At 51.7% G+C, this 26,220-nt stretch overlaps 2 protein-coding genes across 3 annotated transcripts in view; one reads left to right on the forward strand and one right to left on the reverse strand.

Moving 5' to 3' along the window:
• Positions 1-18,464, reverse strand: part of MAST1 (microtubule associated serine/threonine kinase 1) — a 31,195-nt gene extending 12,731 nt beyond the window's left edge. The window contains exons 1-11 of one of the 2 annotated variants that reach the window (XM_021083720.1): positions 18,378-18,464; positions 13,275-13,306; positions 11,208-11,296; positions 10,674-10,749; positions 8,746-8,824; positions 5,515-5,675; positions 5,321-5,396; positions 4,936-5,145; positions 2,601-2,702; positions 2,381-2,513; positions 2,231-2,301 (exon numbers count right to left, since the gene is read on the reverse strand). In XM_021083720.1, the coding sequence (XP_020939379.1) occupies positions 2,231-2,301; positions 2,381-2,513; positions 2,601-2,702; positions 4,936-5,145; positions 5,321-5,396; positions 5,515-5,675; positions 8,746-8,824; positions 10,674-10,749; positions 11,208-11,296; positions 13,275-13,306; positions 18,378-18,416 (1,068 nt within the window). In that variant the 5' untranslated portion in view covers positions 18,417-18,464. Of the gene's footprint in view, positions 1-2,230; positions 2,302-2,380; positions 2,514-2,600; positions 2,703-4,935; positions 5,146-5,320; positions 5,397-5,514; positions 5,676-8,745; positions 8,825-10,673; positions 10,750-11,207; positions 11,297-12,944; positions 13,307-18,377 lie in introns of both variants that reach the window. The other variant, XM_021083721.1, reaches the window with a different exon arrangement.
• RTBDN (retbindin) lies at positions 22,238-25,595 on the forward strand (the record flags this gene model as incomplete). Its single annotated transcript, XM_021083722.1, has 5 exons — positions 22,238-22,418; positions 23,607-23,691; positions 23,817-23,927; positions 24,760-24,856; positions 25,331-25,595. Coding segments are annotated over 5 exons (702 nt in total), but the record flags the coding sequence as incomplete, so codon positions are not given.

Below are 26,220 nucleotides of genomic sequence, written 5' to 3' on the forward strand. Positions count from 1 at the left end.
GTATATGTGCGTGAATTTATAGACACAGTTTGAAACAAAGGTCACAAATTCAAATGCCTTCAGGGGCCAGGCATATTGGATGAGAGCCATGGGTGACTGAGGTGTAGGCACCCCATATCATAGGTCTGCCCCTCGCTCAATGCCAACTGGTTTCTTCCAATATTGTCAGAACTTCTGATTTTTCAAAAAAAGAAAAGGCACAAACCCAGATTTTAAAGCAAAATCTTCTTTTGTCTTTTTTTTTGTTGTTGTTGTTGCTATTTCTTGGGCCGCTCCCGCGGCATATGGAGGTTCCCAGGCTAGGGGTCGAATCAGAGCTGTAGCCATCGGCCTACACCAGAGCCACAGCAACGCAGGATCCGAGCCGCATCTGCAACCTACACCACAGGTCACGGCAACGCCGGATCGTTAACCCACTGAGCAAGGGCAGGGACCGAACCCGCAACCTCATGGTTCCTAGTCGGATTCGTTAACCACTGCGCCACGACGGGAACTCCGCAAAATCTTCTGATTTCTATATTTTGCTTCAAATTTTTGAAAATACTAGGCAATTCAGAGAAAACACATGTACAACCATTATGGCCATTATGATGGGCAATCTCCACCAGATATGTAGAATATCTACCAAAGTGTGGTTCGCCTGGGGCTGGAATTATAGTAATTTTCCCGATGCTGACCTGTTAACACACAGAGACACTCAACTCACTCAGAACTCTATGCAGAGTTCCTCAAGAAATTAAACAAGAATTATCATGGGACCGAGCAATTCCACTCCTTTAGTATGTACCTAAAAGAACTGAAACAGTTGTTCAAACAATTTTTTTTTCTTTTTAGGCCTGCACCTGTGGCATATGAAAGTTCCCAGGCTAAGGGTCAAATTGGAGCTGCAGCTGCCAGCCTACACCATAGCCATAGCCACAGCAATGCCATATCCAAGCCCATCTGTGACCTAGGCCACAGCTTGCAGCAATGCTGCACCCTTAATCCATTAAGGCGAAGTCAGGGATTAAACTCACATCCTCATGGACACTGTGTTGGGCTTTTAACTTGCTGAGCCACAATGGGAACTCCCAAACAAATACTTTTACACAAAGGTTCATAGGCAGCACTATTCACACAATAGCATAAAGATGGAAACAGGGAGCTCCTGGTGTGGCTCAGTGTGTTATGAACCTGACATAGTGTCCATGAGAATGCAGGTTCAATCCCTCGCCTCGCTCAGTGGGTTAAGGATCTGGCATTGCCGTGAGCTGTGCTATAGGTCCCAGATGCGGCTTGGAGCTGGTGTTGCTGTGGCTGTGGCGTAGGCTAGCAGCTGCAGCTCCAATTCAACCCCTAGCCTGGGAACTTCCATATACTGCAGGTTTGGCCCTTAACCGCCCCCCGCCAAATTGACATATATTATACAGCCATAAAAAGGAATGAAGTACTGATTCATGAACAGCATGGATAAGCCTTGAAAACATTATGCCAGACACCAAAGGCCACAGAGTGAATAATTCTATTTATGTGAAATATCCAGAATCAGCAAATTCATAGAGATAGAAAGTTCTGGAAAACAGATGAGTGATCAGGGGTTGTCAGGGGCTGGCAGGGAGGGGAGAATGGGAGGTAATTGCTTAATGGGTACAAGATTTCCTTTGGGAATGATGAAAATATTCAGGAACTAGACAGAGGTAATGGCTGCACAACATTGTGAATGTAATAAATACCAATGAATTGTTCACTGAAAAATTGGTTAAATGGTATATTTTATGTTATGTGTATTTTACCATGAAAAGAAAAAAGCATATGGAGGAAGAACTATTATTAACCCATTTTACAGATGGGGAAACTGAGGCTTAGAATGGGGACCAAGGAGTTCCCATCGTGGAGCAGTGGTTAACGAATCTGACTAGCAACCATGAGAATGTGGGTTCGATCCCTGGCCTCGCTCAGTGGGTTGAGGATCCGGCATTGCCGTGAGCTGTGGTGTAGGTCGCAGACGTGGCTTGGATCCCACATTGCTGTGACTGTGGTGTAGGCCGGCAGCTGCAGCTCTGATTAGACCCCTAGCCTGGGAACCTCCATATGCCGTGGGTGCGGCCCTAGAAAAGACCAAAAAAAAAAAAAAAAAAAGAATGGGGACCAAGAGATCCACCCAGCCCAAGGGCTAAGAGCTAGAAGGTGAGCCCTCACCAGTCAAATCAGAGCCAGAGTTTTGTCTGCTGGGCCACCTGGCCTTACTTACCTCAGAGAGGTCGTCCTGCTCAGGTGTGTTAGAGCCACCACTATCCTGCTGTTCCTCCAGGTGCACCACATCTAGAAAGGAAATGAGAGTGAGCAGAGGCTGAAGTCCCAGCCAGTTCACCCACAGTCCCTTGCACCCACCAGGCAGCACCTGGAAAGGGGTCACGGGTGAGACCTAGCTGGCGGATGATGTAGCGAGGGATGTCCGTCTTGACAAGGTGGCCCTCCTTGGCATGGCCCTCGGCTGCCTCCAGCAAGTGGTAGAACTCCTCAGGATTGAATTCCTGAGGCAGGGTGGGGTGGACTCAGGGTGAACTCTGAGGGGTCCCAGCCAGAGTTCCCCCCTCTCCACCCTTGCCTAGTCCACTCACCAGACACTCCAGCAGTCTCGCTGGGCGAGAGATGATAATGAGCAGCTTCTTCACCAGTTGAGTGACAAAGGCCACTTCCAAGCTCTCAGAGCGTTCATAGGCCTGGGATGTGGGGCACAGTGTGGGGGGGTGTCATAGGCACATTTCCTGAGCCAGGTCTCTCTCCCATCCCCACAGGAATTGACAACTCTGCTGCAGTTGTCCCATTTTACAGGTGAGAAAACTGAGGCCCAGGCCATGTGGCAAAAATAATCACGATTGTCATTATAGTAAACACTGTTCTGAAACCTTCACTCATTCGATTCATCTTCAAAGCAGCCCTATAATCCAGGCCAAGTTAAAAAAATCCATCAGCCTGGCAGGCTCTCTGCTCAGACGCCTGCATGGCTCCCTACTCCTCCTGTAGGTCTCTGCTCAGTTGTCAACATCTCATGAAATCCTGCCCTGACCCCTCCAATGCAAAATCTACCCCACCTCCTGGTAGCACCCTCAACAGACAGTACTCCACTCTCATGCTCCTGTTTTCTATCAGACAGTCCACAGATTAATTTACCTATCATGCCCATCAAACCCAAGACTACGGTGAGGCAAATGAGGCAGTCACTTTGGGCACAAAAATCTGTCTTCAAGATAACTAATACTTTAATGTACTATATAAAAAATTAAATTAATGCAAAAAATATATAATAAGCAAAATTTAAATCAGAAAAGGATCCCAGAGGACTGCGCTGAGCCGTACTGGAGATTGACTCCTAAGGAAAACTGTGGGACAAAAGTGTTTTGTTTTTGTTTTGTTTTGTTTGTCTTTTTAGGGCCACACCTAAGGCACATGGACATGCCCAGGCTAGAGGTCAAACTGGAGCTGTAGCCGGTTGCCTACACCATAGCCACAGCAACACCAGATCTGAGCTGCATCTGTGACCTATACCACAGCTCAAGGCAATGTCAGATCCTTAACCCACTAAGCAGGGCCAGGGATTGAACTCCTGTCCTCACAGATACTAGTCAGGCTCGTTACCTCTGAGCTATGACAGAACTCCAAAAGTGTGTTTTTATATTATTTTTTATTTTTGTCTTTTTAGGGCTGCACCTGAGGGTCGAATTGGAGCTGCAGCTGAGGCCTACGCCACATCCACAGAATCGCCCTATCAGAGCAGCATCTGAGATCTATGGCAGCTCATGGCAATGTGGGATCTTTAACCCACTAAGTGAGGCCAGGGATCAAACCTGTGTGCTCATGGATACTAACTGGGTTCTTAACCCACTGAGCCATGGCAGGAACTCCTGCATTTTTATATTTTTTAAATGATTTTTTTTTTTTTTTTTTTTTTGGATGTGCCCTAGGCGTGGGAAGTTCCTGGTCCAGGAATAGAACTTGCACCACAGCAGCGACCGGAGCCTCAGCTGCAATGAAAACTCCCAATCCTTAACCTATTTCAACACAAGGGAACTCCTGAAATTAGTATTATTGACTAATCTGTTTCCATTAAAACCAGGAAAGCAAAATTAAAACAAGTTTTGGTTTAATTGTAAATAAATATTTAGAAATTCCCTCATGGCTCAGCAGGTTAAGAATCCTGTGTGGTGGCTGCCACGGCTGAGGTCTCTGCTTCTGTGCGCATTTGATCCCTGGCCTGGGAACTTCTGCATGCTGCTGGGCCTGACCAAAAAAATAAAATAAATAAAATAAGCCAAAATAATATTTAAATTTAGAATAATGTTTAGTTTTAATGTACCTTTTTTTTTTGGTCTCTTTGCCTTTTCTAGGGCCGCACCCCCTACATATGGAGGTTACCAGGCTAGGGGTCCAATCGGAGCTGTAGCTGCTGGACTACGCCACAGCCACAGCAACACAGGATCCGAGCCGTGTCTTCGACCTACACCACAGCTCATGGCAACGCTGGATCCTTAACCCACTGAGCAAGGCCAAGGATTGAACCCGCAACCTCATGGTTCCTAGTCGGATTCGTTAACCACTGAGCCACGAAGGGAACTCCCAACATACCTTCTTTTTCAACTTTTTCAATAATTAATGTTCTGAAGGGGTGGGGGGAATCACCTGCCTCATCCTAGTCCTAGCCCTGATGCCACCAGAGGAGGTAGCATCTGAGTAAAGATCTGCAAAAGGTGAGGGAAGTTATTCCTGCTTCCTCCATCAGACCTCAGCAGGGATTGAGTCTTTCTCCTCCACCCTCCATTGCTCAGTTCCACACCAGCTGCTTGGCACGTGGTAGACGCCCCCTGAATGGATGTGGGGTGAAGGAAAGCATCAGGACATCGGGCCTGATTTAGGGGTTCATAGCCTGAGTTGGCGGCGGCCTTCCTGTGCACTCACGTCCTGCAGCAGCTTCTCCAGGTTTTCCTGCAATTCGTAGAAGTAGACGGTGGTGATGAGGCCGTCGCGGGACTTGGTCAGGCAGTCCCGGGCCAGCTCGATGATTTGGTGGTGGATGAAGCTAAGCACGCCGTCGGCCAGCGGCAGCACGCTATCAGGTTCGTAGGAGCGGGTGAAGTCGCGCAGCTTCTCTTCCATCTGCGCAGTGGCCTGCAGGCGGGAGGAAGGCAGGGCCAGGATGCCAGCACCTGGCTGTGCCCAGAGACTGTCATCGCCAAGTGCCTGAACTTCGCGACGCAGGCCACCAGGGGGCGCGCGGAACTAAGGTGAGGGAGGGCTCTGGCCTCCCGACTTCCCGGCTTCCTGCCCCAGGCCCGGGCCTTACCTTAGGGAACCTCTCCTTGTAGACATGGTTCATCATCACGATCTCGTTGTCATAGGAGGAGGGGGAGCGCCCGGGGCTGCGGAGAGAGAAGCCCATCGTGTCTAGCCCCCTACCTCCAAAACTGCAGACAGGCGTTTCCCAGTGCACAAGCCCCCGGACCACCAGCTTGGAGGAAGAGGGAGATGCAGGCCCACCTGAGGCTCCGCGAGCGAGGCCGCACCGCAGGGGAGCGGCGACCACCATCCTCATCCGTGATGCTCTCGGTACTGCCGAAGTGTTTGGAGAGGAAGTGGAGCTCGTCCACGGTGGGCTGGTAGGGCAGCTGGTGCAGGCGCTCCTGGGAGGAGCAGGAAGACTGGGGGGAGGGGCGGGGCCGGGGTCAGAGCCACCACGGTCCCCCCATGGCTCGAGACCCTGGGCTGGGACTCCCGCAGCTGGCGGGACACCGAGCAAGGCTAGAATCAGGACCTGGCTTCCGATCCTCGAACCCCAAGGCCCAGCTTGGGATTCCTGATGACAGATGGTGGGGGGGGTGCAGGGACAGACACGGATGAGAACAGTGACACAGACATGGATGTGGCCTAAGGGAGCCAGCGAAAACCTGAGTCAAGTCACATGTCTCCTCTGTTCAGAACCCTCTATGGATCCCACCTTACTCACAGTGGATGCCTAAGTCCTCCCCACACCCATGAGATCTTTCAAGATCTGATCCTGTCTCCTTGCCATCAACTCCTCCCATTCTCCCCCCGTCACTTCCTCTGCTCCAGCTGCTCAGGCCTCCTTGTTGGTCCTTGAACAAGCCAGGCACATTCCTGCCTCAGGGGCTTTGCACTGACTGTTCCTTCAGCCTGGAGTACATCTACTGTGGATCACTCTTCAAGTCTTTGCTTAAAAGTCACCCCTCAGGAGAACTCCTCTGACCACACCCATCATTCCATCTCCATGCCCCATCTTCTCCTTTCTTCTCCCTGGCTTTTTTTTTTTTTTTTTTTTTCCTCTTTTCAGGGCCGCACCCACGGCATATGGAGGTTCCCAGGCTAGGGGTCTAATTGGAGCTTCAGCCGCCAGCATACACCACAGCCACAGCAATATAGGATCGGAGCCGTTTCTGTGACCTACACCACAGCTCAAGGCAATGCCAGATCCTTAACCCACTGAGCGAGGCCAGGGATCAAACCCACAACCTCATGGTTCCTAGTTGGATTGTTTTCAATGTGCCATGATGAGAACTCCTCTTCTTGCTGACTTCTTATCCCCAGATTTACAACATCTTTTCCTTTTTTTTTTGGCTGCCACACGCACAGCATGTGGAAGTTCCCCAGCCAGAGACTGAACCCTTGATGCAGCAGTAACAATGCCAGATCCTTAATTCAGTGTGTCACCAGGGAATTCCTAATATATCTTTAGGACTTATTATCTGCTAATCTATGGCAGGGACTTGGTTCTGCTTGGACCCTGGTCAGGGCTGGTGTGCACTTGGGGAAACACAGACACACAGAGATCAGTGGAGAAACACAAGGACTGCAGGCACAAGAATGACCTTTTTTTTGGGGGGGGGTGAAGGAGAAAAGAATAGCTTGATTGCTTTGGCAGCCAAATGGGGACACAGCAGGCTCATGCCTTCAAAACTGTGCTGGAGTTTCTGCTGTGGCAAAATGGGATCATCAGCACCTTGGGAAGGCTGGGACGCCGGTTTGATCCCCAACTCAGCACAGTGGGCTAAGGATTTGGCATCATTGCTGCAGTTGTGGCTTGGGTCACAACTATGACTTGGATCTGATCCCTGGCCAAGGAGCTTCATATGTCTCTGGTGGCCAAAAAACAAAACAAAACTGTGTGTCCCCAGGAACAATCTTTTAAAACATGACATCATTTTCTCCCCTGCTTGAAACTCCCCATCCCATCATTATCTGGTAAAATAATCTTTTCAGTGCACACAATCTATGACCTACAGAAGCATAGTTTCAAATAATTCAGACTGCATTCTTTCTTTCTTTCTTTCTTTCTTTCTTTCTTTCTTTCTTTCTTTCTTTCTTTCTTTCTTTCTTTCTTTCTTTTTTCTTTTTTTTTTTTGTAGCCCCATGGCATATGTAGTTCCTGGGCCAGATCAGATCTGCTTGTACAGCAATGTTGGATCTTTAACTCACTGTGCTGGGCTGGGTATCAAACCTTCATCCCAGTGCTCCAGAGATGCCACCAATCCTGTTTCACCACAGTGGGAACTCAAAGACTGATTATTATTATTATTATTATTATTATTATTTGCTTTTTGGGGGCTGCACCAGTATATGGAAGTTCCCAGGCTAGGGGTAAAATTGGAGTTCCAGCTTCCAGCCTATGCCACAGACACAGCAACACAGGATCCAAGCCATGTCTGCGACCTACACCACAGTTCACAGCAATGCCGGATACCCGACCCACTGAGCTAAGCCAGAGACTGAACCCAAATCTTCCTGGATACTAGTCAGATTTGTTTCCGCTGCACCACAATAGGAACTCCCAAGACTGAAATTTTAACTCAACTTAATACAAAAACAGAGAAAGCCTTCCAATGGCTTCTCGCTACATTTAGAATAAAATCCACCTCACCACCCTGGCCAAGAAGCCCCAGTATGATGAAGGTTGCTGCCTACCTCGCCTCCATCCCTCCTCTTCCAACCCAAAGTTCCAGCCACACGAGGCTATTTTCAATTTTCCAAACGCAGAAATTTCTCTGTTGCCTCTGAGAGTTTGCACATGCTGTTCCAGCTTCCTGAAACACCGTTCCCCCCCTTCTTCAACATGCCAAACTCCTGCTGATTCTTTGTCTTGGCTTCAATGCCACCTCTTCCAGGAAACTTTCTTTTACCCTCCCTCTAGCTAACACAGGTCCCTCCACTCTGTTATCACCTTCCCATCACAGCTCTGACCACTCCAGCACCCCATGTTGTAAATGCCTTCTGACTGATCTGTCTCCTCCCATAAGAGCTTTGTGAATCCTTGGGCCCAGACCCATCTTGCAGAGCCCACCCGTCATATACCAGTCACATGATAAATTTATGTTTGTTGAACATCACACCAATGTATGGCTGAGAAATCCAGAGAGACAGGTAGAAATGGGCAGATGGAGAGAGAGAGAGAGACTTTGGGTACTGCAGTCAGTGAGAAAATGGGCTCTGAGTGAATGATATGGCCTGGCCCTGGCCAGCTGCAGACACTTGGGCAAGAGCCTTAATGTCATTATCTATAAAGTAAATCTGAGGTGAGTAGGACCCCAAGAAGATGTGTCAAATATGGAGAGCAGAACTTTGGGGGGGGACTTGTAACCCACTAATAGATGGATAGGTGACATCCTTGGAGAACAAGAGAAACACAAAGCCCTCCTTAAGGCCAGCCCAGCTGACCCCCTGTGGCTCCCACACAACAGCCCCGCCTGCCACACTCACCGAGACAGTGGAACTGGGTGTGTTGGTGCCATAGCCAGATGAAGGGAGCGAGGCCAGAGACCAACGGCGTCCATCCGCCCTGGAACCCAATCAATGTGCTCAGAGGCTGCCAGGCCCGCCAGTCCCCCCCACTCCTCAGGGTGTAGGCGAAGTCACTGGCCTTGGCCAGGGCAGGGCATGGGGGAATATATTCATGCTCTGAGATTCCCCAAGGCCCTCCGAGTCCAAGAGGTAAAGAGGAAGTCTTTCTGCCAGACACCTGAGACCTGGAGTGAAGATCAGTCTCCTCTGCTCCTTCCCATGATGCTGCTCTCCTGTCATCCTCATACCAAACGAGCCCTCAAAGTGGGCCTTGAGGAGGACCAGAAAAGCCCATTCAAGTAAGTCATCCTAGAGGGACCCCAAACGGTGACCCCTAGAAAATTCCCCATGAGAAAATTCTCCAAGGAAAACCAATTGGGTTTATTTTCAAAGAAGAAAGGTTACACACACACACACACACACACACACACACTGACACACGTTCCCACAGACACAATCACTCTCATGGCCACATCCATTAGTGTTTGTTACTAGGGTGGTTGAGTTCACACATTGACAGTCACACATATTCATGCCACGTGACTCAACACATGCTCACATGCATTGACTATCCCATACATAGACCCAAATATCACATTTCCATGCTAACACACATTCAAAAACCTACGCTTACATATAGACACATATACTTACAGAGATCTAGTACTCACACTCTGAAACACACACATACACCCTCCCACACACACTCTCTAGACTTTAGCATTCACATGACACATATTGAAGACACCCTCACGCACTCAGTCACACATTCAAACTCTCGCACAGCCACACACGCCTTCACACTCCCACACAGATTACACACTGAGTGTAATGGAGCCACACACAGAGGTCCGTGCTTCCTCAGATATTCACACACGGTTACAACCCTACAAGAACACGGTCACATGCATTCGTTCTCACACCTATGGACACACGTGCAGGCATGGGCTGCCTCACATATTCAATACCTCAGACTCCCATCCACACACATCCACATCAGCATACAGATTGCCACTCACCTGGACACACTCCCACACACTGGACCCCCTCACTCCAGGCAGGGCCCTTGCTCAGCCGGCCTTCTTCCCAGCTCAACCCCCAAGTTGGTGACCACATCCGGCCAAATCTTGGAGCCCGTTTCTGGCTCTCTATTGTCCTAGCTTAACTCCAAGGATAGAGACAGGATGCGGTTCACCCCATATCCCAGCTCCCAGAACGCAGTTATTCAGATAATGTTTATAGAATGAATAAAGTTCAAAGAAAAAGCGACCCGCCCAAATACCCTGGTGACTTCCAGAAGTTTTGCCCAAAAAACATTCGAGGAATCTCTCTGCCTCCCAGTTTTGCCAAAGGCCCCAGAAAGTTAACCTTAAGGATACTGCAGAAATCCAGAGACTCCTGGAGGGAAACCTGCTGTTCCTCCCCTTGGGCCCCTCGAGGAATAGCCCTAGGCGCCCTCCCCCAGTCAGAGACCAAGTTCTTCAATGTGCATCAGTCCGCGCTTGCGCATTTCATCCCTGCTTCCCGGTCCTGTTGCTATGGAAACGCCTGGCCAGGAGAGAGAGACTTTGGAGACTAAGTAAGACCCTGGGTCCAGAGCGCTAGCGCTTTAGTTCAGCGGCAAATGAAGCTCCGCCCCTTCACTGATTCCGAATAAGCGGTTGGCCCCGCCTTCTTATAGGTCCCGCCCTAAGGCTGGGCGCCTGTTCCCGCCAGGATGTTGGGGCACTTCTACCAGTCCCTCAGGCCCTGACTCAGGTGCAATTACAAGGGGAACAGATGGTGGCCCAGACGGCGGGTGGGGAGGGTATGGCCAGGGTTCTGGGGCCCTGGGGAGAGGGACTCACCTTCTGGAGGAGGCAAAGGAGAAATGGGCGGGGGTGTTGGGGGAGAAGTTTCGGGGGCTGTCCAAAGGACTGCTACCTGTGGCGGAAAGAGGGGGATCTTTAGGTCTGTGTGGGAGGCAATTCCATCAGCCCTCCTGATCCTCAAAGCGGGTTCCAAACAGTAGCTTGTCCCCTTTAGTTCCACCCTTGTAAGAGTCGGCCACGCCTCCTTAACTGTGGCCCCGCCTCTTTAAATGTTTTGGCTACAGAGTCGGCTCAGTCTCTCCCCTAGCCATTCCGCTTTCTTCCGATGGCCCCGCCCCTCAGGTACGGCCCCTCCTTTCTGCCCCAACCCCTTTCCAATCCAGCACCTCTTGGGCCCCGTCCACAAAATCCCATCCCTCTGTGGACTGGCCAAACCAACGCAAGGACGGACCCGTCCCTTGTACAAGTCTGCCCAGACTCAGGACCACACGTCCCGTCCGTGGCAAAGACATCCCTTGCCTGTGGCCATGCCTACTCTAGTCTGAGCCACAAACCCACCACCTGTCTCACCCAGGTGTCCGGGCAGTGGGGAGTGAGGTCTCGGCAGCGTGGGCGAAGTGCTGGTCAGGATGAGGCTTTTCCGGTTACTGGTACGGCAGCTGTGACAAAGGCGAGGCAGGGGGCCAGACGCGGCCATAGCCCAGTGAGTTTGTGGGCCCAACCTGCCCCCTCCCATTTTAGATCCCTGCCTGTCTCACATCTGTGTGTGCCTGGATGTGTCCCCAAAGGACTGTTCCGAGGAGGAGGCAATGGAGGCCTTGACAGGACTATGTATGGAAAGGGATGCACATGTGACATATATGTGCAAGACTCCTGGTGTGGATCATGTGTGACCATGTATGGCTTAGTTTATCAGTCATGGAGTGATAGTCACATCACATGGTACGACTGGATCTCCTGAATGTGTATGTGTCTTTGAGTCTGTGCATGACATTCGCTGTGTGTATCCAGGTGTGTCATCCACTGTGTGAGTTCCGCACGGGAGCCTCCTAGTGTGACATCATGTGTGACAGTTCTTGGATTTATCTCGTGTGACATGACCTGTAGTTTTGTAGGTTTGTGTGACAGTGTAACACCACTTGTCCATGACTAGATGTGCCACTATGTGCTGTGAAGTGTGTGAGGCATGATTGCTCTACATGTCTATGTCTCTGTGTAACATTCTGAGTCTGTATGAGATACTGTCCTTATGTCTGAGTGTGACATTAACCATGTGTGACATCTACTGTGTGTGAGTTTAACACCCTGTGACACTGGGAACGTCTGAGCATGCCACCATGTGTGACATGGATGAAAATGTGAGAAGTAGTGTGATATTGTGACTCCAGCTCTGCAAGATTCTCTGTCTGTTATTCTGTTATCTATATAACATGCTTAAGCGATGGTATATATTGTGATATTGCAAGGATGTCATTGCTGCACATATTTCTGTGTGCATCTGAGATGGCATAATCGTGTGTATGGATCACCACACATGTGACATCTTATTGGGTGTACACTACGCTCTTCCTGTGGGCTTACTTGCTTGTGTGATGCTAGGTGTGCCTGTGTATGTCTGTGCATGCCTCTGATCTATAGCCACCATATGGCTGGGTATATGTGGTGACTCCCGAGGTATCTGGGCCACTAAGGCTGGTGTGTATGTGTGTGTGTGACATCATGCCCTGCATGATGCTGTATGTCACTATTTTTCATATGAGGCTATGTTCTTTGGGAGGCGGCTATGCTATGATAAAAGCCCCCCTTTCATTTTGCCCCCCTCAGGATCCCAGTTTCCAAAGAGGGATCCTCCAGCCCTTCCATTCCCTTCACCCACCCACCCCCACCCCACCCCCACCCCCGTCGCAGTGACTGAGCATATTCCTACAGCCAGAGCACTCGGCAAGGGGTGTGGGGAGGCCAGTCTGCGGCTATTGTTCTGAAGGTCCTTAGCCCCCCATCCTCCCCTTCTTCCTCTACCCTCACCGGACTGGCTGTCTGAGCCTGCAGCGCCAGCAGACAAAGGCCCTGCTATCCCCCACCCGGCACAGCCCCCTCCCCACGCGGCGGTCCTTTCCAGCGTGCAGTCTCCCCAGCCTCGGCCCACACTGCCCACCACTCAGCCCCATCCCCAGCAGGAAGGCGCAGCTCGGGCACCTCTGGCGCAGCTGGATCGGGTGCAGCATCCCGGGCCCCGCCCTGCGGCAGCAGCCGGGGAGAGGCTTTGGGGGAAGGGCCAGGTCAGGGTCTGAGGGATCAGGGGTCTACCTCTTGGTGCGGCGGAACATACTGCCGCCAGGGAAGGAGGGCATCGAGAAATTGGAAAGCGCGGTCCAGAGAGAGTCAGACATGACCCGGCGGCGGCGACATGGTGGCAGGTGCGGCAGCGGCGGCGGCGCGGGGAGCAAGCGCGCGGGGCGGAGGCTGGAGCCGCAGCCGGCAGGGGAGGACGGGGGAGGGGAGGGCCTGCGGCTATCGCCCGCCAGGAGGGGGCGCTGCCGTGCACCAGAGCGCCAGGCCCCGCCCGCGCGCGCCTGGCGCACCCCCCAGGGTTGGACAGGGGGCGACCTGCCCCGTGCATCTCTCCCCAGGGCTCACCTGCTGCTTTTCCGGGGCAGGGGCAAATCCTTCTGGAAGGCAAAGGAGCAAAAGGGTAGACGTCAGCGGGAAAAAGCAGCCACTACCCAAAGGCCCTGTCAGTCAGCCCCGTGGAGGGGTAGAAGTGGGGTGGGGCAGGCCATTCAACAGCATCATCTCCTGCACTCTTGGCTATGAGCTGAGGATCCCTGGGCCAAGGTACCTGGGTGGTTCTCCTCCCCACCCACAGAGCCCAACACAGGGTTTCCTATAGGACTCCTGAGTTGATATCTCAATGTGTATTCGTGTAAATGAAACAAGAGCCTTTATTTGAAAAATATTTATTGAGCACCTACTGTATGATAGGCCCTTGCTAAGCACTGGGGACACATAAGTGAATGAGACAAAAATTGCCCTTTGGGGACTAGCATTTAAAGGAGGAGAGCAGGAGTTCCCGTCGTGGCGCAGTGGTCAACGAATCCGACTAGGAACCATGAGGTTGTGGGTTCGGTCCCTGCCCTTGCTCAGTGGGTTAACGATCCGGCGTTGCCGTGAGCTGTGGTGTAGGTTGCAGACGCGGCTCGGATCCCCCGTTGCTGTGGCTCTGGCGTAGGCCGGTGGCCACAGCTCCGATTCAACCCCTATACTGGGAATCTCCATATGCCGCGGGAGCGGCCCAAGAAATAGCAACAACAACAACAACAACAACAAGAGATAAAAGACAAAAGACAAAAGACAAAAAAAAATAAATAAATAAAGGAGGAGAGCAGGAGTTCCCATTGTGGCTCAGTGATAACAAACCTGACTAGTATCCAAGAGGAGGGGGGCTTGATCCCTGGCTTCACTCAGTGGGTTAAAGGTCTGGCGTTGCCAAGAGCTGTGGTGTAGGTCGCAGACATGCCTCAGATCTGGCATTGTGGTGGCTGTGGTGTAGGCCAGGAACTGCAGCTCTGCTTCGACCCCTAGCCTGGGAACTTCCATACGCCATGCATGCAGCCCTTAAAAATAAAGGGGGGAAGCAGACAAGATTAATGTAGATGTGAATGAAATAATTTTAGACAGTAATGAACGTTATGAATACAATTATGCAAGGTGGGGTGTTCCCTGGTGGTCTAGTGGTTAGGATTCAGCAATGCTCTCACCACTGCAGCCAGGGTTCAATCCCTGGTCTGGGACCTGAGATCCCTCATCAAGCCACTGCACACCATGGCAAAAAAACAAACAAAAAGTTATACAAGGTGATGTAGTGGAAAATAGCTAGGAAGCGGAAGTGACTTTTTTTTCCTGTAGCATATGGAAGTTCCCAGGCTAGGGGTTGAAGCAGAGCTGCAGCTGCTAGCCAAACTACAGCTACAGCAACGCTGGAAACAAGGTATGTCTGCGACCTACACTGCAGCTCAACAACACTGGATACTTAACCCACTGGAAGAGGCAAGGGATCGAATCTGCATCCTCATGGATATTGGGTTCATTTCTGCTAAGCCACAAAGGGAACTCCTCTGTGGAAATAACTTTAAAGTTACTTGCTTGAAAATAAGAGTCAGCCATGGGAGGATCTGTAGCAAGGGCATTCCAGGTAGAGGTAAGTGCAAAGGCCTGGAGGCAGGAATAAACTTGGCATGCTCAAACATGAAAGGTTGAATGACTGCATGAATGAATGAAAGACTCCTCCACACCTCCATGGTTCTAACCCACTCTCAACCAGATTCACAGAGTAGGGGGTGGGATAGTTAGGGAGGCTCAAAACTGAGATTTAAAATGGGAATCAGGTGATGGCTGGATGGTCTTTTTCAGTAATGGTAGTGATAATAATTGGTGGGTATTAATTCTGTCCATATCAGAACAAGGTAGCATTCTCTTTGTCAAGCACACAGGAAGCCACCAAAGGGACCAGAAATTACAGAGATCTGGACTCTTTCTGAGAGTACTGGAGAGAAGGTTCATCACTTTCCAGCCAGTTCTGTGTCCACAGGCTAAAGTGAATAAGAAGGATTGAGTAGGGCTGCAGGTGGCAAGATTCAGATGAGGGTTTCAAAAGCCCTTTGGGGGAACTCCAACCAGGGAGAAACGGGGACTATTCTAGGATCTCCTTGGGATTTTTTTTTTTTTTTTTTTTTTGTCTTTTTGCTATTTCTTGGGCCGCTATCGCGGCATATGGAGGTTCCCAGGCTAGGGGTCCAATCGGAGCTGCAGCCACCGGCCTATGCTAGAGCCACAGCAGCGCGGGATCTGAGCCGCGTCTGCAACATACACCACAGCTCACGGCAACGCCGGATCGTCAACCCACTGAGCAAGGGCAGGGACCAAACCCCAACCTCCTAGTTCCTAGTCGGATTCCTTAACCACTGCGCCACGACGGGAACTCCTCCTTGGGATTTTTGATAGCAGAAATCCACAGGTTCAATTCCCAGCTTTGCCACTTATAACCTTGGAAAATGACCTTCCAATAGTCCATGCCTTCTAGAGGATCCTGAGAGATGATGCAGGTCTCTAGCACCTTACTATATACCTAGCACATAGTATGCGCTCAATAAATATTAGGTCATAGGAACAGGAGTTATTGTGGATGGACATGCTGCATGACAGGAAATATGCCAGAGGGACCTCACATTCCCATGTACAGAGGACAGACGGATGGTCGAGGTCAAAGGGCACACTGTCCAGATTGGCAGTCCTACCATCCCGAGCCGGGGGTGACCGTAAATCCATACTGGGTGAGCCAGGGGTGACCGGAAATCCATACCGGGTTTTCCATCTGTCTTTGCAGAACCAGCTTGAATGAGCCGCCACTTGGACCAGGCCAGCCTGGCCAAGCGACTGCAGTGACCCAATCAAAACTAAGACCTGGATTTTTCGGCCACAGAACACTGTACTCCAGACTGGGGTACACTGGCCTACGAAGGTGAACCCCAGAGAAAACTTTAAATCCCACCTAGAAAAGTCCTCGAATCTAGCCCCATTTCCTAGTGTCCCTAAACATTCTAGGGTCGAAGATTTAGATCCTTGACTTGAGTGTAAACAGCCGCCACCTCCACCCCGAGCTGCAGAGCCACTGTGCCAGGCGCATTCTACAAATCCCCGGATGAATGGATGGCTCTGCAGATGAGACTTTCGAAATTAGGTTGGTGTACTATCCCACCCGCACAGAGGGAATCCTCGGGCGCTCCGCAGTTGTGGGACAGCTCCTACGGGGTTGCACAAGGTGTGCGAGTGTATCCAGGCAGCGAAGTGGTTAACCCTACCAGAGGAAGAGGTTTGGGCAGGACTTTGGCGGGATAGCTCTGCCTGGAAGCCTGGGGAAGGACTTAGGGGTGAGTGGGAGGATCCCGGGCTGGGGGCGGGGTCTTGCGCGGGAGAACGAAGTCCCGCGTGGCACTGAGCCAATGGGAGTCGGCGCGGGGTGGGGAGGAGGGGTCGGCGACACACCCCATGTAGGCTCCGCCCCTTTCCGCCCTTTTCTGGGACCCGAAGGCGCGGACCCAATCTGTCTGCTTCAGATTTGCTTTGGGTTTGTGGCAGCTCCCTTTTATCAGAACCCATTCTCCTAACTCAGCCCCAGAATGGGGAGGCAGTACGAGGAAGACATGAAGAGCCCATCTGGACTCTGGTTAAAACTCAGGTCTGGCTCCAGCATCATCTAGACGCCTGGGAAGTCCTTCCTACAGTCTCAAATGGCCTCGTCCATTTTTGGTGAGGGTTTGAATCCTCTCCTTCTCTTCCCAAGCTCCAGGCTAGGGATGTATCCTGAGACTGGGCCCACTGTAGGCTTCCTTCCTTCCTTTCTTTCTTTCTTTCTTTCTTTCTTTCTTTCTTTCTTTCTTTCTTTCTTTCTTTCTTTCTTTCTTTCTTTCTTTCTTTCTTTCTTTCTTTGTCTTTTTGGGGCTGTCCCGCGGCATATAGACGTTCCCAGGCTAGGGGTAGAATCACAGCTGTAGTCGCTGGCCTATGCCACAGCCATAGCACAGCAATATCAGATCCGAACTGGATCTACAACCTACACTCACAACTCACAGCACCGCCGGATCCTTAACCCACTGAGAGAGGCCAGGGATCAAACCCACCTCCTCATGGATATTAGATTCGTTTCCACTGAGCCACAATGGGAACTTCCCACTGTAGGCTTTATACAAACTCCTCCAGATTACCTAGCTTGGGACTGGGCTTCAAGGAGGCTCAGAAGAACTAGATGCCAGATAGGATGAAGTTTTGATCAATTTTTCCTCTCTGGGGTCAGTCTGGGGGCAACACCGATTCCCTGAATTAACTCTTAGAAGTGCATGATGCAAACCAAAGAGAACCCTTCCCAGTTTCAGAATCTCCACCCATCCAGGAAATAAGAGTTCCTGACACCTGGATTTGTCCTCACCTTCCCCATGCTCCACAACAAACCTCAGTGTCCCACTCTGAACAGTGGACCCATGCCTCCCGCGCCTGCGCAGCCTGGAGACCAACATTTTCTAAGGCTGTAAGAAGCTAAAAATCGCTCCCGCCCACCCACAAGCTGGGCTGGACTTGAGGATCGCAGAGTGGGGGCGGAGAGGGACAGTGTTGTAGTGGAGGGGGGTGGAATGAAGAGTGTGGAGGGAGGCTGCCTAGGTGCCTGTCCAATTAGGGCAGTAGGAAGAATCCTGGTAGCTGAGTAGGTGCATGGAGGTCGCAGAGGTCCCCATGCCTCAGAAAGAGATTCCTGGGCTGGTGAAGGGGCCAGGCTGCGGCACAAACATGTTTACCGCTGCTGCGGCGCCGGCAGCCCCGAGGGGCGCGAGCCCTGGGGCAATAACTTTGCTCTGCTCCCCCTTACCTCCGGCCTGGCAGGGCTCCTGGGCAAAGACCTCGACCCAAGTCCCCTCCACCTCTGACGGGCCAGGCTCCCCTCGAGCTATACTCGAAGGGGAACGCTAGGCTGCATCCCCTCCATCAGATCCCTGGTTCTCCGGGCGGCGCCTGAGGGGCGGGGTCCTAGCGCGGCTGGACGCGCAGCCACCGCGTTCCCCCAGGTTGCGTCCAGAGGCCGTGGGAGTGGGCGCCTGGGCCGACACTGGCTTAAGTTCTCCCGCCTCCTGCGGGCCCCGCCCCAGGACGCCGACCCCATCCCTTCCACCCAGGGCCGGCGCCGCCGCGTACCTGCAGCCTCCGGCGACGAATCAGGCCCGAATCGTCCATGGCGGCGGCGGCGGCTCCGGCCCCGGGGAGGGAGGTGGGAGGCGGCGGCAGCGGCGGCGGCGGGAGGAGGGAGGCGGGAGGGAGTGAGAAGTCGCGGGGACCTCGTCCGCGGCTGGGGGGCGGGGAGGAGGTGGCGGGGGCGGAGCGAAGTGGGGCGGACCCGGCGCCGTCACTGCGTCTGGGCGCCCGAGCCGGGCCTTGGCCCAGGCTACCCGCGCTGAGGAGGAGGGGGCAGACTGGAGGAGGAGCCTTACAGATGCCCCCAGAGAAGCCAAGCTACCAGGAGACCCGTGTAAGGGTAGACACGCCAGGAGAGAGTGATGCTTATGGGTAAACTAACCCAAGAAAACGCCAAGGGAGACATTCTCACTAGATATATTCCCTATGCAGAACCCCCCTCTCCCGTGACCCCCTTCAGGGAAACACATCCAGTGGGGAAATCATCTCCAGAGAGAGGCCCTCGCCAGTCAGGAACTCTCCTCTCACCCTGAAAATCATTTCTAAAACAAGTGGTCTGTAAGAAATGATGCTTCCTCTCAACAGCCCATGCTCCAAAGAAGACATTTCCGCAGAGAAAGATCCCCATAGGTGGTATTTCGCTTGGGGAGCCTGTTGAGAGTACGCCCGATGACAATAAAAGACCCTGTAAAAGCCATCTCCTCTATGGGAAATTGTCCCCACCCGTGAGACCCCACATCCCAAGAAGATACATTTACAGTGACTTTTTTTTTTTTTTTTTTTTTAGGGCCGCACCTGTGACATATGGAAGGTCGCAGACTAGGGTAGAATCGGAGATGCAGCTGCCAGCCTATACCACAACTACATCAACACCAGATCTGAGCCGCATCTGTGACCTAAACCGCAGCTCATGGCAACGCCAGAGTCTTAAACCACTGAGCGAGACCAGGGATCGAACCCGCGTCTTCATGGATATTAGTCGGGTTTGTAACCCGCTGAGCCACAACAGGAACTCCCTACCATGACATTTATATGAGGAGACCGGTCGTCACCGGAGATGCCCCCTAAGAAAAACATATACCACCCCGCTTCGCAAGCAGAGCCTCCTCGGGGAGTCCTGCCGCTCCCGTAGCGATCCCCTCCCTCATTGTCAGGATTAAGATGCCAGGCAAGGCTGAGCTGTATTTATAGGAACGATTAGCTGGTAGTTGGGGAGGGGGGCATCCGAAGAGTTTCCACCACTTGCCCTCAGTGTTCCTACAGCTGAGGCCAAGCCAACCGTGCTTCCCAGAATTGGAGTGGAAACCGTCGGAGCCCTCCCCACTCCAATCTAGGCATTGGAGGGCATGGCGGGGGGGGGGCTTCCCAAAAGTCTAGGCCCTTAACCGTCCCGAAGGCCCTGGAGATCGCGGTCATTGCGCAGGAGCGACCCCTGCCGGCCAAAGGGGGAGACGGCGAGGTCTAAGTCTGGGTGTTCCCGGTAGATCTGTCTACTCATCTCTGCGCCTTAGCCTGAATTATCTGTCTCTCTCGGTCTCTGTTGGCATGTTCGTGTTGCCATCTCACCGAGTCTGTTTCTCGAACTTCTCTGTCCAAGACCGGAACACCGATCTTGCCGCCCCTTCTCACGCCGGCGGCCGTGGGAGCTCTCCGTGGTGCTGATTTCGAGAGCTCTTGTCCGTAGTGCTGAAATATGAGCAAAGGATGGGGGCGGAGGTCAGGGGAGGGGAAGAGTTGTCGGGGGGCACAGCCCAGAGGCTGGACAGATCTGACCCACAACCACTCTGGACTACCCCAAGATGGACCAGGGGAAGGCTAGGTCCACTGGGTCTAGGTTGCCAAAACCTCCAGGACATCAGTGGGTGCCCACAGAGAGACCAGGTGATAGTGCCTTCTGATTCACTTACTCAACAGATATTGTGCACCTACTGTGTGAAAAGAGAGAGATGAAAACTCTGCACTAGTCCTAGAAGAGAGGGGAATAGATTTGCAGTAGTAGTCATTGCTCACAAAAACATATATGTAAAATTTACAAGCACAGGCACACAACACATTCTGCAAATATGCACACAAACACCAACATGCTCAAAAAAGATTCACGTAAACCTATTTACACACTCTGCAAACACATACTCCAAAAAAATCCACAATCTGCAAATACACATACATAGAAACACATACTCAGCAAACACAAACATGTAAACATTTGCAAAAATGAACACTGAATCCTTGGAAAACACATAAATATATAATACAAACACACAAACATATGCATTTGCATGTTTCTGAGCAAACAGAAACATACAAATACATATACTCAAACACATTCTGCAAATACATACTTATGCAAACACGTACCTAGAAAACACAGACATATACACACTCAGCAAATGCAGGCATAAACAAACAACACATACAAACATGAAACAAACACAAGTACACATCATCCCCAAACCAAGGGAAGCTCAACCACATACAAACTCTCACCCAAAATACAGAATCATTTTCCTCCCAATACAAAATATAGATACATGATACACACACTCATTTGCTCACTAGAGGGCTGTTTTTCTTATTGGAGTCTCTTACTAGACTGTCAGCTCTGTGAGGGTTGGGATGTTCATGTCTTAATCACTACACTGCATCCCAAGAACCTGGCACACAATAGGTGCTCAATAAATGTTTATTGACTGAATTGAGGGAATGTTTGCAGGGGACACAAATTCACAGAAATTGCAGAGGGACACACAAACACATACACGTTTCAGATGCAGACACACACCTTCTCCACACATGACAACACCTCCTTATTCACTCATTGTCAACAACCTTTATCCACTGACCTATTCACAATATTTTTGCATGACACTCATCTTCATTCTACATCCCTCTCTCCCACATTTATTATCTGACTCTTACTCAACTGGACACCTTGGCTTAAAACACATACACAACTCCTTACTCAGATTTTGAAAACACACACACACATGAAATGCACATAAAAATACAAAACAAACACACATACATGCTCAACATATACAGACATACAAACACTCTCATCTAATACATATACACACCAGTAAAACTCCTCTGGCCTTTGGTTAGCTGGAGCAGAGGGCGGGGCGAAGGAAAACTCCTCCCCTGCGTCAAACCACGCCCCTTTCGGCTGTCACTGTTTCCTGGGTTTGACCCTGAGGTGTCTCAGCAGCACCCTAGACTCCAGTCCGGCTAACAGGTGAGGGGTGGCCCCAGGGGACAGAGAGAGGGAGGGAATAATTACCTTGTCTCCACAGACCCCCAGTTTTCCCTACCCTGGGGTCTTTGGACCCCAGCGACAGAACCCGAGTGCTGCCACAGGCAACCTTGGCTCCAAAGGTCCAGCCCTGGGTGGCAGCCCCTAAGCCGATTGTGGGCTGAAAGAAGGTGACCATGAGAGGGGCCAGCAGGGATCAAGAGGGAGGGAGGAGGCTGGGCAGAAGAGAGGAAGGAATTACTGAACAGAAGGGGGAGATTGGAAGATCTGCAGAAGTACCCTTACTTCTGAGGACAGAGGTAGTCGCCTGAGGGCTGACAGGGTGGGAGATCCTGCTTTGTGTGAGGGAGGAGGGGAACCATGAGATGGGGGCGCTTGCTCCTGAAGGGATGGAGGGGACGTGTGTCTGATGCAGGGTGGGGGGCGGCTCCTGGGTCAGAGGCAGACCTTTGTGGCCCCTTGGGATTTGAGAGTCCTTGGCTATTGCCTCCTTATCAGCTGTCCATTCTCTGCTCTGTCTGGCACTGTCTCCTGGGTACACATCAGGGAAGTGCAACCTGAGCTACCAGAAAGGGACAGCTGAATCTCCGTGTGTCCCAGCTGACTCTTATCTCAGGTGGACATGGCCTGCAGGGGTCGCACTCGACCCAGGGGCCTGGCCTGGGCCCTGCAACTGACTCTGGCATGGATCCTGCTGGGGGCTTGTGGAGGGAGCCACCCACTCCCAGCTAGGTCCCGGAGACATCATCAGCTAGCAGCCGATCTGGGCACAGTCCAGCTGCACCAGGCAGGTAAGCATTCCAAACTCTGCCTAAACTCTAATACCCAGAAACCCCAACTCAACTATAACAATGCTAGAATTTCCTTATGAAAGGGGCTTAGCAGAAACAAATCGGACAATATCCATGAGGATGAGGTTTTGATCTCTGGCTTCCTCGCTCAGTAGGTTAAGGATCCAGTATTGCCGTCAGCTATAGTGTAGATCAGAGATGCAGCTTAGATCCTTAGTTGCTATGGCTGTGCCATAGGCCGGCAGCTGCAGCTCAGATTTGACCCCTAGCCTGGGAATTTCCACATGCCATGTGCAAGTGTGGCCCTAAAAAAAGACCAAAGAAAGAAAGAAAGAAAAAGAAAGGGACTTAGGATAACTGGAAGAGTCACCTGGATCTAGTGGTGGTCAAAGAGCACGAATTGCCTGGGTTCAAATCCCAACTCTGCCACTTCGTAGCTGTGTGATGCTGGGCAAATCACGTAACCTCTCTGGGCCTCATGTGGGCCATTAAGAAAAGGATAGAGGAAGCTCCCTTGTGGCATATCAGATTAAGGATCCAGCATTGCTGAGCTGTGGCACAGGCTGCAATTGCGGGTCAGGTTTGATCCCTGGCCCAGGAACTTCCATATGCTGCAAGTGCAGCCAAAAAAGAAAAGAATGAAAATAAAAGGGGAGATGGAGTTCCCGTCATGGCGCAGCGGAAACGAATCTGACTGGGAACCATGAGGTTGCAGGTTTGATCCCTGGCCTCGCTCAGTGGGTTAAGGATCCAGCGTTGTTGTGGGCTGTGGTGTAGGTTGCAGACACGGCTCAAATCTGGCATTGCTGTGGCTGTGGCGTAGACCATCAGCTACAGCTCCCATTCGACCCCTAGCCTGGCAACATCCATATGCCTTGGGTGCGGCCCTAAAGAACAAAAATAATAATAAAATAAAAGGGGAGAAATAATAGACCCACCTCATAGATACATAGCAAAGGGGTGTATGTAGGCATATGACAACTTATATCACCACCAGGGATGTATGAAATATATTGATTATGATAAGTGATTATTATTTAAAGTTGCATTTGCATTCCCAAGTGAAATGTCTTTAAGATTTATGTTTGAGAGGACATATATAACTGGGGTTTCAGGGGAGCACTAGGCCTTGGTTCCCCAACGCTATGATGATGCAAGACCGCAACTCACAGGATTTCCCTTCTCTATGGCCCTCTTGTCCTTCAGCGATGGACACATCAGAGGTATCAGGCCTTGGGATCAGCGCGGAGAGCTGTGGGGAGCTGAGCCCCAGGTGGGTACAGCAAAACCTCTAGCGTTTTTTCGTGTTCTTTGCCCCAGTTGCCCCCATCAGGGGCCAGAGCCCTTAAGCATGTATCCTGATCTATCCTGGCCTGTCTTGTTTCTCCCAATGTCCAGGTGTGAATCATTTCTGGGACACCTCCAGGTTGCCCTTCGCAGTCGCTTCCACCTGCTTCTGCTGGGGGTACTCCAGACACAACCGCTCTGCTCAGAGCTCTGCGATGCCTGGTAGGAGAGGTGGGGCGTGAGGGGCGAGGCCTATGGCTGGGGAGGGGCTGAAGGAGGGATCGTCGGCTTGATCCTCTGGGTCTCCGAAGGGGCGTGGCCTGCTTCCAAGCCTCCAAGGTCTAAAGAGGCCTAGCTTTTAGATATAAGGTAGAAAGGGGCGGGGCCTGTGGAGAACCCGGCTTCTAAGATGGGCAGAAGGGAGGAGTGGCTTTCCAAGGAGCTTAGTGGAGTGTTTTTTTGTTTTTCCGTTTTTTTTTTTTTTGTTGTTGTTGTTTTTTAGGGCCGCTCCTGTAGCACATGGAGGTTCCCAGGCTAGGGGTCCAATCGGAGCTGTAGCCGCTGGACTACGCCACAGCCAGAGCAACGCAGGATCCGAGTCGACGGCCCTGTTTTTGTTTTTTTTAGGGAAGGGCCTCTTGATTGAAAAGAGCAGTTAAAAGGGTGGGACTGCCCTGGAATAGTCTGAGGTCTGCAGGGACAAGACCAGAAGTGACAAGGCCCTGGGCAAAAGTAAAGAATATGAGTTGTAGAGTTCCCTCCTGACTCAGCAGGTTAAGGATCCTGCGTTGTCACTGCTGTGGCTCTGGTTACAACTGTGCCATAGGTTCGATCCCTGGCCTGGGAACTTACACATGCTGCAGATGTGACCAAAAAAAAAGAATATGGGAACGGGCTGAAGTCTGGATGGCCTTTTAGGGGCGTGGTTCCCAAGAGAAGGGGCCTGGACTAAGCAAGCGACATTGCCAGGTCCAAGCCTTGGAGAGCACGAATCCCACTAGGACATGGCTGTGGAGTTTTTACCCATCTTCTTCTCTCCACACATCACCCCCAGGTTTGCCACCTGCGAAAGTGATTTCACCTGCAGCTCGACTTGGCTCCCACTAGTAGAAAAGAGGGGCTGCAAGCCCATCTGCAGTACCTATGGGCAGGTGAGTGTGGGACATAGGAAGCAGGGAAGAGACTACTGAGACCTCCCTTTACTATTGTCCTGGGTTAATGCATCTAGGTGGAAGATCTGGACTGTCACTCCCAAGCAACCCCCCGCCCCCGCTCTCAACCCTTCCCCTTTCCACAGCCCAGTCTCTATAGTAGAACACACCTCTAGCCTCCTTAAGGCCCGCCGAGTCCGGATTTACCCTCCCTAAAGGACTGCCTCGGCTCTAGGTCTCTGGAAGGCCCAGAGGCCCGAGTCACCTTCCCCAATGCCCCAGCCTTAACCTGGATCTCCCCGACCCGAGCTACCTGGAACCCAATAAGAACTCACCTTCCCCAAAACCCTACCCCCAGCTATGGTCCCTGCCCAGAGACCCAGGGGCGGGAATTGTCGGCCCTAAGATCGAGCCCCCGCCCCCAGGGTACCTGGACTCCGCCCACTCAAGCTCTAACTCCACCCCTTCCCCCAGACTTTCGCTGATGGAGCGGGGCTTTGCCGCTCAGTTCTGGGCTACGTGCTACCAGTAGCGGATCCTGGCTCCAGTCCCTGCCTCAATATTTCCATCTCAGTGCTATCTCGTCCCAGACACGCACGGCGGGCCCGGGAAACCACATTCCCACGCTCTCGTCGCCCTCGCACCTTGATTCTGGACGCTGCAGGCAGCGGTAGTGGCAGTGGAAGCGGCAGCGGCCCCTAGGGGGCGCCCGGCCTTGGAAGGAAGAGGCACCGCCTCTCCCCCTACAGCCCGGCAAGCCACGCGCTCCGCCCCTCAAGACACCCAGAGTTCTATCCTTCTCCCTTTCTGCCTTCTAGTTTGCAAAGTCCTATCCTTCTTCCCTGGGGCCCCGGAGACTCGCCCCTCTCCACATAGTTAAGAAATTTCCAATTGTAGTTTATTTTTTCCCCTGAATAAAGTCGCCAGTTAGAGCACGTGATATGATTGCTTCTTGGGGGAAACAGGTGGGAAGGATAGGTGGCAGAAATTGATAGTTGCCTCTCTTCTAATCCTCTGGTCCTGGAGTTCCTGTTGTGGCTCAGTGGGACCTGATATAGTGTCAGTGAGGATGCAGGTTCCATCCTTGGCCTCGTGCAGTGGGTTAGGGATCTGGGGTTACTGAAAGCTTTGGCTGAGATCCAATGTTGCCATGGCTGTGGTGTAGGCCGGAATCTGCAGCTCAGATTTGACCCCTAGCCCAAGAACTTCCATATGCCTTGGGTACGTTGGTAAAAACAAAACAAAACTAATCCTCTGGTCTTAAAGTTTGGGACTGATTCACAAACGTGTTCATGACAGATGGTCTATACTCTATAACAACTTGGAATAAACAGGTGTCAGGAATGGGGAGGAGTCCAGAAAGA

Source organism: Sus scrofa, chromosome 2 (genome assembly GCF_000003025.6).
Source record: "Sus scrofa isolate TJ Tabasco breed Duroc chromosome 2, Sscrofa11.1, whole genome shotgun sequence".
NCBI classification, from domain to species: Eukaryota; Metazoa; Chordata; class Mammalia; order Artiodactyla; family Suidae; genus Sus; species Sus scrofa.